At 36.5% G+C, this 12,686-nt stretch overlaps 1 protein-coding gene across 1 annotated transcript; it reads right to left on the bottom strand.

The window, feature by feature from the left end:
- Positions 1–244: 244 nt before the first annotated feature.
- Positions 245–11,931, bottom strand: TLR3 (toll-like receptor 3). The gene is made up of 4 exons (XM_006834452.1): positions 11,484–11,931; positions 8,840–9,031; positions 748–2,600; positions 245–489 (listed from the first exon to the last, which is right to left on the bottom strand). Exons 1-4 carry the CDS (start codon positions 11,925–11,927, stop codon positions 261–263), a joined length of 2,718 nt encoding a protein of 905 aa, XP_006834515.1. The 5' UTR covers positions 11,928–11,931; the 3' UTR covers positions 245–260.
- Between the last annotated feature and the right edge of the window lie 755 nt (positions 11,932–12,686).

The raw sequence follows: 12,686 nt of genomic DNA, 5'->3' as shown, positions 1-12,686 counted from the left end.
AGTAATTTTATACTCTTAAATTGTCATAGGTATATTTAGTAGTAAAAATGTTCTTATATGATTACATCTTTACTTTAGATAATCAAGTCGACTAACAACAGGGGGTCTGAATACGGAAGTGTATTTCAAGAGAAGAGATGCAATTGTGTTATGGTAAGTATGAGAAAGTAGAGTTACATTATTTTAAAGTAAAACTCTAATTGCCATGGAACTTAAAAAAAAAAAAGTTACACCTTTGTACTTTAATCTCTACATAAAACTTAATGTACTGAATTTCTGGATCCAAGTGCTACTTGCAATTTATGATGAAATGCACTTATCCGTTCCTTCTGAACTGGCCAGTTCAAGATGCAGCGAGATTTAAACATTCCTCTTCGTAAACAAAGTGCATGATTCAGTTTATAATCTGGAATCTCTTCAAGAAAGATCAATATAATGGAATCCAGATTTTGTTCAATAGCTTGCTGAACTGCATGGTGCACTTTGAATCTAAGCCAAAAGAAAAAGAAAAGAAAAAAATACTGAACTAACTTTTTAAAATTTTAATAACCCAAACTCTAAAATCTAAAATTCTTTTTGGAATTTACTTAATTTTTCCATTTAAATTCCTTCTCTTAGTTTTCCATTTTAAAATCCTTTAATTTTCAGTAATAACAACCCAATATTATGTAGATTTTAATATAATGCATATTTGAAAGTTGAATTGAAAAACAAACACGCATTTAAAAATTCACAATGTTCACTTACCTTTTACATAAGGGATCTTTTAATAGATGCTGTGTTATAACAAAAATAACTTTTCTGCTTCTTTGGATGCTCTTGACAATTGCTTCAAGTTCAAGGACACCTGCCTCAAAATCCCTTTCTTCCAGACAAAATCTGAGAGATTCATCTTTTTCTTCCATTGGGGAGAAGTGTTGCCAGACCCAATCTCTATCTTTATAGGCATGAATGACATATGCGGCATAGTCAAACTGCTCTGGCTGTCTGTCTATCTCCTTGAAACCAAGAATCCGATGTACTGAAACATTCCAATAGAAAGATATTCTCCAACCCTCAAAATGGATGAGTAATACACTGAAGATAAAAATCAATAGGATACTCGTGTTTATTATGAACAACAGTTCAAAAGGGGCACTGTCTTTGCAGGCTGATACATCAAAAAGTGTCACTGGGAAGCCATGATATTGAGGTGGAGTGTTGCACAGATAAGACTCTGGTAACCCGGTGATATTGGTATGAGTTCCATTAATCCAATTAACAAACCAGGCGATACTTTCACATGTACAATCAAATGGATTAAAACGCATATCTAAGTTACTCAGGTTCTTGAAAGGCGGTCCAAAAACATCTTTTTCAACTGATGTTATAAGATTTTTCTGAAGGTTCAGCGACTTCAAAGAGATTTGATTGTCAAAGACAGATGGTGGCAGTATGTTTAAATTATTCAATCCTAAATCAATGCTCTTTAGTTCAGACAAATCCTTGAAAATCTCCTCTGGAATCTCATCAAAGCCGTTAGACTCTAAGTTAAGTATGCGGAGGTGAGAAAGACCCTTTAAGAAATAAACAGGACCACCGGGGTTTGCATGTTTCCAGAGCCTTGCTAAGTTGTTGTGCTGCAAATTCAGAATTTCTAGTTTGCCAAGTCCCTCTAACATCTCACTATTTATGTTGGCTATGTTGTTGTTACTGAGATCCAGAATGGTCAAGTTACGAAGACTGCGGAAAGGTGAGGGAGAAATATCCACATTTTTACAGGCCACCCTTCGGAGCATCAGTTGCTGGAGGCTTGGAACCAAGGCAAAGGAATCGCTAGTTAGTTGTAGGTATCTGTTATAGGAAAGGTAGATTTCAATAATATTTCCTAGACCTCTCCATTCCTGGCCTGTGAGTTCTTGCTCAATGCTATTAATGCCAAGGTCAAGTACCTTTAGGTAGCCCAACCAAAAAAAAGCACCACTCTTTATTTTTGTGATTTTATTTCTGGTTAGGTTGAGTAAGAGTAAAGGAGACTGAGCAAGTGATACAAATGTTTCATTTGTTAATGTTTGCAAGCTTTTAAAGGAATTGGATAGCCTTAAATATTTCAGATTTGTCAATCCTGTGAACATATTGCTGTTTATCCCTGGCAAATCATTATCTTCCATGTTAAGGTACTCCAAATGTTTTAGCCACTGTAAGGAAAAATCATCAATCTTGGGTAGAGAAGAAAGGGAAGCACTTTGTTTAGTAAAAGATCGTTTCAGACTCAAGTATCTCACACTGAATAGCCCATAAAAGGAGCGAGAAGACAAATGTTCTATATTATTATTCTCCAGGATGAAATATTTCAAATGTGGGAGCCAAGCAAAGGAATTATTAGCGATCATATTTAAATTATTATAGGAAAGATCGAGCATGGTGAGATTTGTCTCTTTCAGTCCCAAAAAGGTCAGATTACTTATTCTGTAGAGCTGGTTGTTGCTGAGAGATAGATTCCGAATGCTTGTATTTGATAATTCCAAACACAGTTTCTCCGTAAGACTGAAGCCCAGTTGGGCATTGTTCAGAAAGAGGCCAAATAATTTTCCGATTGCATGAAAACACCCTGGAGAGAACTGAAGGTGAAAAAAAGAGAGAGGTTTATAACGAAAACATAAAGTCTATGTATGGTACTTGAAAAACTTAAAATTATTTAACATATTATCTACAGGGACCACATTGCCTGTCACTTCTCTAATGTGCAGGGCCTTCCTAACTGTGTGTATAACACCTCCTGAGCCACAGTCCAAACCTTCCACAGTCTCAGGCTAACTTCTGTCCAGCATTTATTTCCTCAAGTTTAGATACTTCTTCTTCAGGGGACTTTCCCTGACTTACCAGTGTAAATTAAATCTCCTGGTGCTTTTTATTTAATCACACTGAGTATGTTTATAATTACTCAACTATTTACGAAGTCACCAATGGGACAATAGTGTTTCTGACTTGGTCACTATTGTTCTACGTGAACATTATGAAATGAACGAATGGGTGGGTTTTATGAGAAAGTGCCACAAACTTTCCTTTCTATAACCTCTTTGAGGTTCTATCATTTTGTTTTTCTATGCGGTTTCCTACTGACTTTATACGCTTTCTGCTCCTATAAAGATTTCATTATGGTATTTACAGTGTCTTTCTACAACTGTCCCCACTCTTTTACCAAAAGCATTTTGCGGGAACAAGAAAACACAAGGCAAGAGAAGGAATTCAGAGAAGAGGGGAAGTAGCCAATGTCTGGTTATAAAACTCATCAGTGGAGCATTTGTTGTTAAGTGCCATCAGGTCAGTTCCAACTCATAGCAATCCTATGTAGGGTTTCCAAGGAGCGGCTGTTGAGCTGGATCCATGACCTGTGGTTCAAATTGACCTTGCAGAGCATAGTTCAAATTGACCAGTGGAGCATAGTCTCCAGATTCTAGTGTGTCACCTGCCAGATATAAGGGCTCATGGAATGAGAGAGAAATATACAAAAGTGTGCTTTATTGTAAAGACAATGAATTAAATGTAAAGCATCAAATCATTAAATGAATTATGATCAATCTACATGGTAGTCTGCTTTGTAGCCCATAAAATTAAGTTGTGGCGCTGTAGGATCACTACAGGACTGCAGATCAGCAGTTCAAACCCACCAACTGCTCCTCGGAAACCCTGTCCAAGGCTGCTATGAATTGGAATCACTTTGAAAGCAATTAACAACAACAACAACAAAATTCAGTTGTTGAAAACATCTTAAAGACCAAGTAGATGCTCATGATGTGATGTTAATTTTGACTAGCAGGATGCAGCATCATCCTCAGAGAGGCTCGGGTCTTACACTGCCAGATTCCATCCTCTGTCACCAGCTGACCATCTGTGAGACCATAGATAACCATCAATTGCTTCTTAATCTCAGTGTTCTCTTGTGTACAATAACACAAAGTATAAATTGGTCAAAGCGATTAGATAAATAAAATATTTAAAACAACTCGGCACAGTGTTTGACACTCAGTTAAATTCTCTATGAATGCTAGCTCTTGTCATGATTGTTTTTCCTATTGTTATTTGAATAAAAAGTGAAAAGAAGCATACACTAAAGGCAGTCGTTCTGGGTTGTGGGCTTTTGGTTGATCTTTGAGTCTTCATCAGATGCTCATGTATAAGATTTCTACAGTAAATTAAATATTCTAATTACAAAGAAAATGCTATTTAAGAAATAAAATGAGTGGTGACCACAAAATTGTTAATTATTATCTCAGGATGATTTTGTAAACAGTCTATTTTTACAAATGGAAAAATAAGGCAACTTTTAAAAATCGGATTTAATTATGAATGGCTGCTCCTTGGAAATGCTATACAGGTTGCTATGAATCTGAACCGACTCGATGGCACTTAACAGCAACATAGACTATTAAGAGGAGACCTGGTAAAGTAGTGGATTATGAATTGGGCTGTTAACCACAAGGTGAACAGTTAAAATATATCAGTTGTTCCCTGGGAGAAAGGAGGCTTTCTGCTCCTATAAAGATTTACAACCTCAGAAAATTCATACAAGGTCGCCATACATGGGAACCAGTTCTGAGGCACACCACCACCACCATAGCCAGAAAAAGAATAAACTGAACACAAAATACAGATTGTTGTTGGTGGTGTTAGATGCCATCACATCTGTTCTGTCTCATAGCAACCCTATCCACAATGGACAGAAACACTGCCTCGTCCTGCACCATGTCTTCACAAATTGTTTGAGCCCATTCCTGCTGCCACCTTGTCAGTTCATCTCTTTTTCACTGACCCTCCACTTCATCAAGCATGATGTCCTTCTCCAGGGACTGGTCCTTCCTGAAGACATGTCCAAAATGTGAGAAAAGTCTTGCCACCTGGCTTCTAAGGAGTATTCTGAGTCTACTTTTTCCAACACAGATTTGTTCTTCTGGCAGTTTATGATATTTTCAATGTTATTCTCACAGACTAAGAGATCAAATAGATTGATTCATCTGAGGTCTTCCTTATTCACTGTTCAACTTTCACATGCATATGAGTCTATTGAAAACACCATGGCTTGGGCCAGGCACACCTTAACCTTCAAAGCAACATCTTTGATCTTCAGCTTTCCTCATCCCACCCTCCACCCCCACCCCAATGATTGTAATCCCCTCCATGCAACAGCAGTTATCCTATTTCCATTCCACCCACTCTTCCATCCCTTCTCAACTTTGTCCTTATGTAAATGTTCCCCGTTTGATTTTGAATGATTGGCACTGAGTTTTACCTTGCACCTTCAGGATTTTATATGTGAAGAGATTTTTATATAGGTTTTGTTCCTTTTTCCCCAAAAAAACTTTGTAATTTTTACAAAAACAATCCCTGGGGGATTGTAACCATGGCAATGAAAGGATATATGATAGGATGAATGTAAAGCTAATGTTCTCCCATGTAAACAATCACATAATTCACAATAAAACATTAAAAGAAAACAAAAAACAGCCTCCAACACTGGCTTCCCCTCTGTCACTAGCTTCCCATCTGGGTTTCTGGGCCCGAAGCCCTGTACTTGATTTTGTTTATTAAGGGATCATGGCAGTAAACTCCTAGGGGACAGTCAGGTAGCCAGCCACCCCCGACTTCCCCAACCTCCTACTAACTACTTCCTGTCCTGGGGTGCACCCAAACCCTGGGACTCTGGACAGAGGGACTGATGGACAGAGGGAGCTGGCAGCTGAGAGGGTGCTGCCATGGAGCCGCCCCATGAAGCCATGGTGAGCATTTCTTACTAGTGTTGTTTGGCCCCTCTCGTATACCTATCTACTGTTTGGCTGATAATTAGGCCACGAAGGTGAGTTCCTCTCCAGATATGAAGGATGGTCGAGAGCCATAGTCATAGGTTCATCCAGTCTGTTTCTGACCAGCAAAACCCAATCTTGTTTTTATTTAAAAAATCATTTTGAGTTTTGTTCAACATTTTTGCTGCTCTATCTGGGACCTGGTGTGGCATAGCAGAATAAGCACTAGACCACAAGGTTGATTTGAACCACAAGGTCAGTGGTTCAATCTCATCAGTCATTCCTCTGAAACAATATACAGGGTTGCTGGGGGTCATAACTGACTCAAAGGAACTTAACAACAACAAATTTGGGACCTTCTAATGTGACCCCTTTCAGAGCAGTGATTGGTGGTAGCCAGGTACCATCTAGTTCTTAAAGAGATCTTTTGCTAGCAGGTCTACCTAATTCAATAAGTTGTTTGATTTCTTGACTCCTATTAACATGAGTGTTGATTGTGGATCCAAACAAAAATGAAATCTTTGACAACTTCAATCTATTCTTCATTTATCATGATGTTATTTACTGATCCAATTGTGAGGATTTTTGTGTTCTTTACATCAAGGTGCTTGTAGTTGGTGCATAAATTTGAATAATGGTGGTATTAACTGGTCTTTATTGTAGGCCTACAGATATTATCCTTCACAACATTCTAGTTCAAGGCAAATCTTGAAAAGTTCTTTGTGATAATGAATTTGACAATATTCCTCTTCCATTTGTCAAATAATAATGGAATATGGAATAGTAAACCATATGATTGTCAGATTCAAAATTAGCTTACTAGTGACTAGGATATTGATATTTATGTGTTCCATCTCTTTTTGGACAACTTCCAGTTTTCCTAGATTCACACTTCGTACGTTCCATGTTCTGATTATGAATGGACTGGTTTTTCTTTTTCTCATTTTGAGTTTTGCCCCATCAGCAAATAAAGGTACTGAAAGCTTCACTCCATTCAAGTCATCATGGTCAACTCTACATGAAGAGGCAACTCCACATGAGGAGGCAACTCTTCCTTCCCTAGTCATATTCTGAGTGCCTTCCAATATCATCTAATGATATTCTGATGCTCTTCTTAATGTTTTCTTATTCTGGCAGTGGATTTAACAAAGTTCTACTGCTATTCAAAAGGTTTTCAGTAGTTAAATATTCAGAAGTAGCATACCTCTCCTTCTTCCTAGTCTGTCTTAATCTGGAAGGCCAACTGAAGCCTGTCCATCATGAGTGACCTTACTGCTATTTAAAATACCAATAGCATAGCTTCTAGCATAGAAGTAGCAAGCAAACCACCAATGTACAACAAACTGACAGATAAGTTGTGGACAGATTGTATATGGATAGTTCAAATTTTGTAGTGCTTATATGTCAGACACTGTGCTAAATTATTTATCTCACAATCTTAGTGTGGTAGTCCTGTTACTATAAAACTTTTAACAACTGGGGAGATAAAGCAAAGAGGACTTGAAATATTTACTTGATTTTGTTTATTAAGAGATAAAACCAGGATAGGGACTTAACTAACATGACATTAAAACCTGTGATCTTAACTATCATACAATTTTAATACTTTCAGTGACTTTGATGAGACTGTTACCTTTACAAGTAAGGAACTTTAAACTAGGAGCAATTAATAAGTTCCCCAAAGTCAAAGAACAGGCATGTGATAGAAAGAACATTTAAATTCACTTTTGTTTGAAAGTAGAATTCCAACTCTTAATCACTACCAATGTACTCTTTCCTGTAAGGATTGTGCCACTGGCCCCAAGCAGTAAGGATGAGCTAAGATGGATCTTGTCTGAAAGCAGAGACTATCAGAAAGGTGTTTATTGTGCAAAGGCTTTCAATTTGTGGATTATTTCAATTCGCTATGGACAACATTGTGAAGTACGAGTATTCTGGAACACTTAATTGTGTTCTTGAGAAACCTGTACATAGACCAAGAGGCAGTTGTTCAAACAGAATGTGCAAACACTGAATGGTTTAAAATTGATAAAGGTGTATACCAAGGTTGTATTCTTTTACCATACTTATTCAATCTGTATGCTGAGCAAATAATCCAAGAAGCTGGATTATATGAAGAAAAACATGGCATCAGAATTGGAAGAATACACATTAACAACCTGCAATATGCAGATGATATAACCTTGCTTGCTGAAAGTTAAGAGGACTTAAAATACTTACTGATGATCAAAGACCACAGCCTTTGGTATGGGCTACATTTCAATGTAAAGAAAATAAAAATCCTCACCACTGGACCAATAAACAACATTCTTATTAATGGAGAAAAGATTGAAATTGTCAAAGACTTTTAATTGAATCCTACATTTTTCTAGGATTAATCATTAACATTCATGGAAACAGCAGTCAAGAAATCAAACAACATATTGCATTAGGCAAATCTGCTGCACAAGAAGAGCAAAATTTGAGGATTAAGATGAGCCTGACAAGCCATGGTATTTTCAATAATTTCATATGTATGTGAAAGTTGAACGGTGAATAAGGAAGACCACAGTTGAATTGATGCATTTAAGTTATGGTGTTGGAGGAAAATATTAAAAGTATCATGGACTGCCAAAAGAACAAAACCAATCTGCATTGGAAGAAGTACAGCTAGAGTGCTCCTTGGAAGCCAGGATGGCCAAACTTTGTCCCTCATACTTCAGACATATTATCAGGAGGGACCAGTCACTGGAGAAGGATACCATGTTCCATAAAGTGGATCTGAGGAAAAGAGGAAGATCCCCCAATGAGATGAATTGGCACAGTGGTGGCAGCAATGGACTAAGGCTTAGCAAACAATTGTGAGATTGCCGCAGGACCGGGCAGTGTTTTGTTGTGTTGTGCATAGGGTTGCTATGAGTCTGTACTGACTCTAAGGCACCTAATAGCAACAACAACAAACTCATTGTCCTTCCTCTGGAGTCTTTATATTTCTATTTTTACGGCACAGTTAAGGATTCCCTACACTTAAAGGTAGAACAAACACACCCACGTGCATAAAATAATACCTCACTTCTTACCTCTTTAATTTGGTTCGATGACAAGTCTAATTTTTTTAAAGAAGAATTGCCAAGGAAATGAAGTTCTTCACGTCTTAATGCATGGATTTTATTATTTGACAATAGAAGTTCTTGGAGATTTTCCAGTTGTAGATCAGTTCCTAATTTTGTAGATGATAAACCATTATGAGCTAGGTCTAATTTGATTAAATTCTGAGGAGGGGAAAAATATATATATATGTAAGTTAGTCTTGCCATAAAACATCATTAAATATACATGTTGCTGTTGTTGTTGAAGTGCCATTGAGTCAGTTGCAACTCATAGTGACCCTACATTGGGTTTCTGAGACTTTAAATCTTTGTGGGAGCAGAAAGCCCCATGGTTCTCCTTTGAATGGCTGGTAGACTTGAATCTCCAATTTTGTGGTTCATAGTACAGTGCTTATCATGTGGAGTCACTATGCTCATTTTATCTCTTAGAAATATCTCAAAGCAAAATATGACTTCTCCATAATAGCATATAAAACTCACAGTAAGAAAAACTAACAATCTTTGATGTAAGAAAAATACCATCTTGGCAAGGCTTGAGTTTCTTACTTCAGAAGTAAAGGCACATAATCTCAGTCAGCATGTATCTATGATATAATTAATATCCATATGACTTAACAGCTATAGGTCATATAGTCACCTTACAACAATAATTTAAAATAACAAGAGCAAAAAAAAAAAAAAATGTTCTTGAAAACGTGCTGTTTGCATACTCCTAAAACAATTTTTATATTTTGAAAGATTTTCAGCTGTTATTTTTGGATCACATTACAATTTTGTTTGTTTTGTCAATATTATGGGATGACAGTACTGTTAAACATTACTTTAGAATCAACTTCAAAGTTCAAAGTCAGGTAAAAGGTAAACAAATGCTAATGACTATTACAGGAAAATCTTATGTAATCTCTATAAAAGAGATGTTTACTTATTGATTTTTTTTTAAAAAAGATAAGCTTCTAAATTTCACTTATAGGGGCAGTAAAGATTCTGAAGTCTTTATGTCCAAAGACATTACATCCATAGAAAAATGTAAGAAGGCACACAAGATAATTTACAAATAGTAGTGAAGTCCTGGTATGGCACTGTAGGATAAGCGTTGGACTGCTAACTGCAAGATCGATGGTTCAAATCCAATAGCAACTCCTTGGAAACTCTATGCAGGGTCTCTATGAGTCAGATCTGACTTTGTGGCATTTAACAACAATGATGAGCAACCTCTTAAATAAATTGTTTTAAGCATTTTTAGATTTTCACTTTATTTCTGAAGGAGCTCTGGTAGCATAGTGGTAAGGAGTCAGACTGCTAACCTCAAGGTCAGCAGTTCAAAACTGACCAGCTGTTCAGCAGGAGAAAGATGAGGCCTTCTGCTGCTGAAAAGATATAGCCTTGGAAACCCTATATGGGTTTTTATGAGTCATTATGAGTCGGAGCCGACTCCACGGCCCACCAGCAGCACCACCACTTTAATCCTAAATAAGGCATTCACAATATTTTGCAAGGACATACAATGCAGAAAAGACAGAAACAACTTGAAAGGACTTTGGCTTAAGAAAAACACTTCTATTTAAAGATACTAACTTGTATTTTTCACTGTTTTAAAAATTCAAGTGAACTGGCTGAAAAGAAACAGATGCTAGTCCTTGGAAAAGTAATGTGAGAGATTTTTTAAACCAGAGGTCCTGGTGATGCAGTACTTAAGTGCTTGACTGACAACCTAAAGATCAGTGATTTACCAGCTTTACTGCAGAAACAAGATGTGGCAGGGTTTTCTGTAAAGATTAAACAAACAAACAAAAATCAGAACCCCTGCCATGACCTTTTAGGACAAATAGAACTGCTTCATAGTTCTTCCAAGGCTGTGAATCTTTATTGCAACAGACTGCTGAGGAGGCCTTCTGTTAGCAGCTAAGTGCTTTATCTACTGTGCCAAGGGTTTTTTAAACCTAGCGAAAATGACTTTAAGTTGAATAATTAACTTTATCATTGTGTCATTTTGGTAACTTTATGTGAAGTCAGTTTTCAGAAACTATCAGGATTTTTGGAATACTTTTATTGTTTATCAATAATAACTTTCATCTCTCGTGTCTCAGTTTTATTTCTGATGGCAGGAAGCTAGAGGAGTGGATTCCATTTAAATTATAGTTAAAACCATTTTAGTCTATATTTTTGCTTTGAAAATACATTTTTTATCATAATAGCAACATGTGTCTGTGTTTGTATATTTATAATAAGATTAGATTTCTTATACTTCACTTTGATATTTAGGTATCAAGGCTACGGACAGATAAATGACTTGGAAACTACTTAGTATTAGATTACTTTCTCTGCTAGGGAGAATTAGAGTTCATTATTTTCATGTATAGGTTTTAAGTCTAAGGATAAATAAGTGACTTACAAACTTATTATCTGATAACATTTAGTTTTCATTTTATACTTTGAAATATGGAGTCCTGGTGTGGTGCTGTAGGATAAGCACTGGACTACTAACTGCAAGAATGGCAGTTCAAACCCACCAGCTGCTCCTTGAGAACCCTATATAAGATTGTTATGAGTCAGAATTGACACTATGACACTTAACAACAACAACAATATATTGAGATAAACATTTTCACCTTACCTTTAGATTTTTAAAGGCATTATTTTGAATCTTCTGGATTGAGTTGGACATTAAATGAAGTTCAGTCAAACTCCTGCAGAAGATAAAGGTTTTGTCAGAAAGCTGAGATAACTCATTGTGTTGGAGGTTCAACACTTTCAACAAAGGGAGGTTTTGACACAGTTCTGGCTCCAGTTTTGAGATGGTGTTAAATCCTCCATCCAAGATAGTAAGTTGACTATATCTTGTAAAATTGGCAGGTGGTAGTCTTCTGAATTGATTATGGGTAAGGTTCAACACTGTTATGTTTGTGGGGAGGTCATCTGGTACTTGATTTAGTTTCAGATGACTACAGTCTGCTACTTCATGCTTAACAGTACATTTGTTGGCAGAGAATGTACACAGCACACAAAAGGGCAACAGTCCCCAAAAGAAGTAGATCTGATAAGACAAAGTCTGTCGCATGATTTCATCCTATAAAGAAACATTAAGAAAAAAACCCAACATAAACAATTCATTTTCACAATGTGTTGTAATATTCCTTTCTAATATATCTAAAAGTATGATTTGTATGTTCCCTTTCATCATAATTTTTATATTATAAACATTTATGTTATAAAAGTATAGAAATAATTCAAGCAGAACAGAAGAGTAACATTTAATATGCACTCTTCCCTCAATCTTCACTCCAGTTGTAGTCATCCAAAATAGCCTCTCTTGACATTTCCATTTTTAATTCTCAAGGTAAATTTCATAACCAGAAACAGGATGTTTGCACTACACTATCTGCATTTACTTACTTTAAGCACTATCTTCCTAGTATAAAGAAAAGTAACTTCATTAAACTATTCCCTTGTCCTTTTCCCAATATTTCTTTGGTTACCTTTTAAGTTTAATTAGCTTATTGTTATTTCTATAATTTTAAGTGACAGTTTCCCCTTAAAACCAAACAGCCACCATATGTCTGTCAGTTTGTCGTACTGTGGTGGCTTGTGAGTGGCTGTGATTCTGAAAGCTATGCCAACAGTATTTTAAATACCAGCAGGGTCACCAATGGCGGAGAGGTTTCAGATGAGCTTCCAGACAAAGACAGACTAGGAAGAAAGAGTGACAAACTACTTCCAAATCTTTAGTCACTGAAAACCTTATGAATAGCAGAGAAACACTGTCAGATATAGTGCCAGAAAATGAGCCCCTCAGGTTAGAATGCACTCAAAATGTGAC

Source organism: Chrysochloris asiatica, unplaced genomic scaffold, assembly GCF_000296735.1.
Source record: "Chrysochloris asiatica unplaced genomic scaffold, ChrAsi1.0 scaffold00011, whole genome shotgun sequence".
Taxonomy (NCBI): Eukaryota; Metazoa; Chordata; class Mammalia; order Afrosoricida; family Chrysochloridae; genus Chrysochloris; species Chrysochloris asiatica.
The sequence above is the reverse complement of the archived record's forward strand: the minus strand, read 5'-3'. Positions and strand labels throughout refer to the sequence as shown.

What these genes read in the sequence shown, in the direction of transcription:
- TLR3 (XM_006834452.1), bottom strand. Translation starts at nt 11,927, where the DNA reads ATGCGACAGACTTTGTCTTATCAGATCTACTTCTTTTGGGGACTGTTG. An exon ending in CATCGAACCAAATTAAAGAG is followed by an intron (nt 2,601 to 8,839) that starts GTAAGAAGTGAG and finishes TTTCACCTTCAG; the next exon opens with TTCTCTCCAGGGTGTTTTCA. An exon ending in AAAGATCCCTTATGTAAAAG is followed by an intron (nt 490 to 747) that starts GTAAGTGAACAT and finishes CTTTTGGCTTAG; the next exon opens with ATTCAAAGTGCACCATGCAG.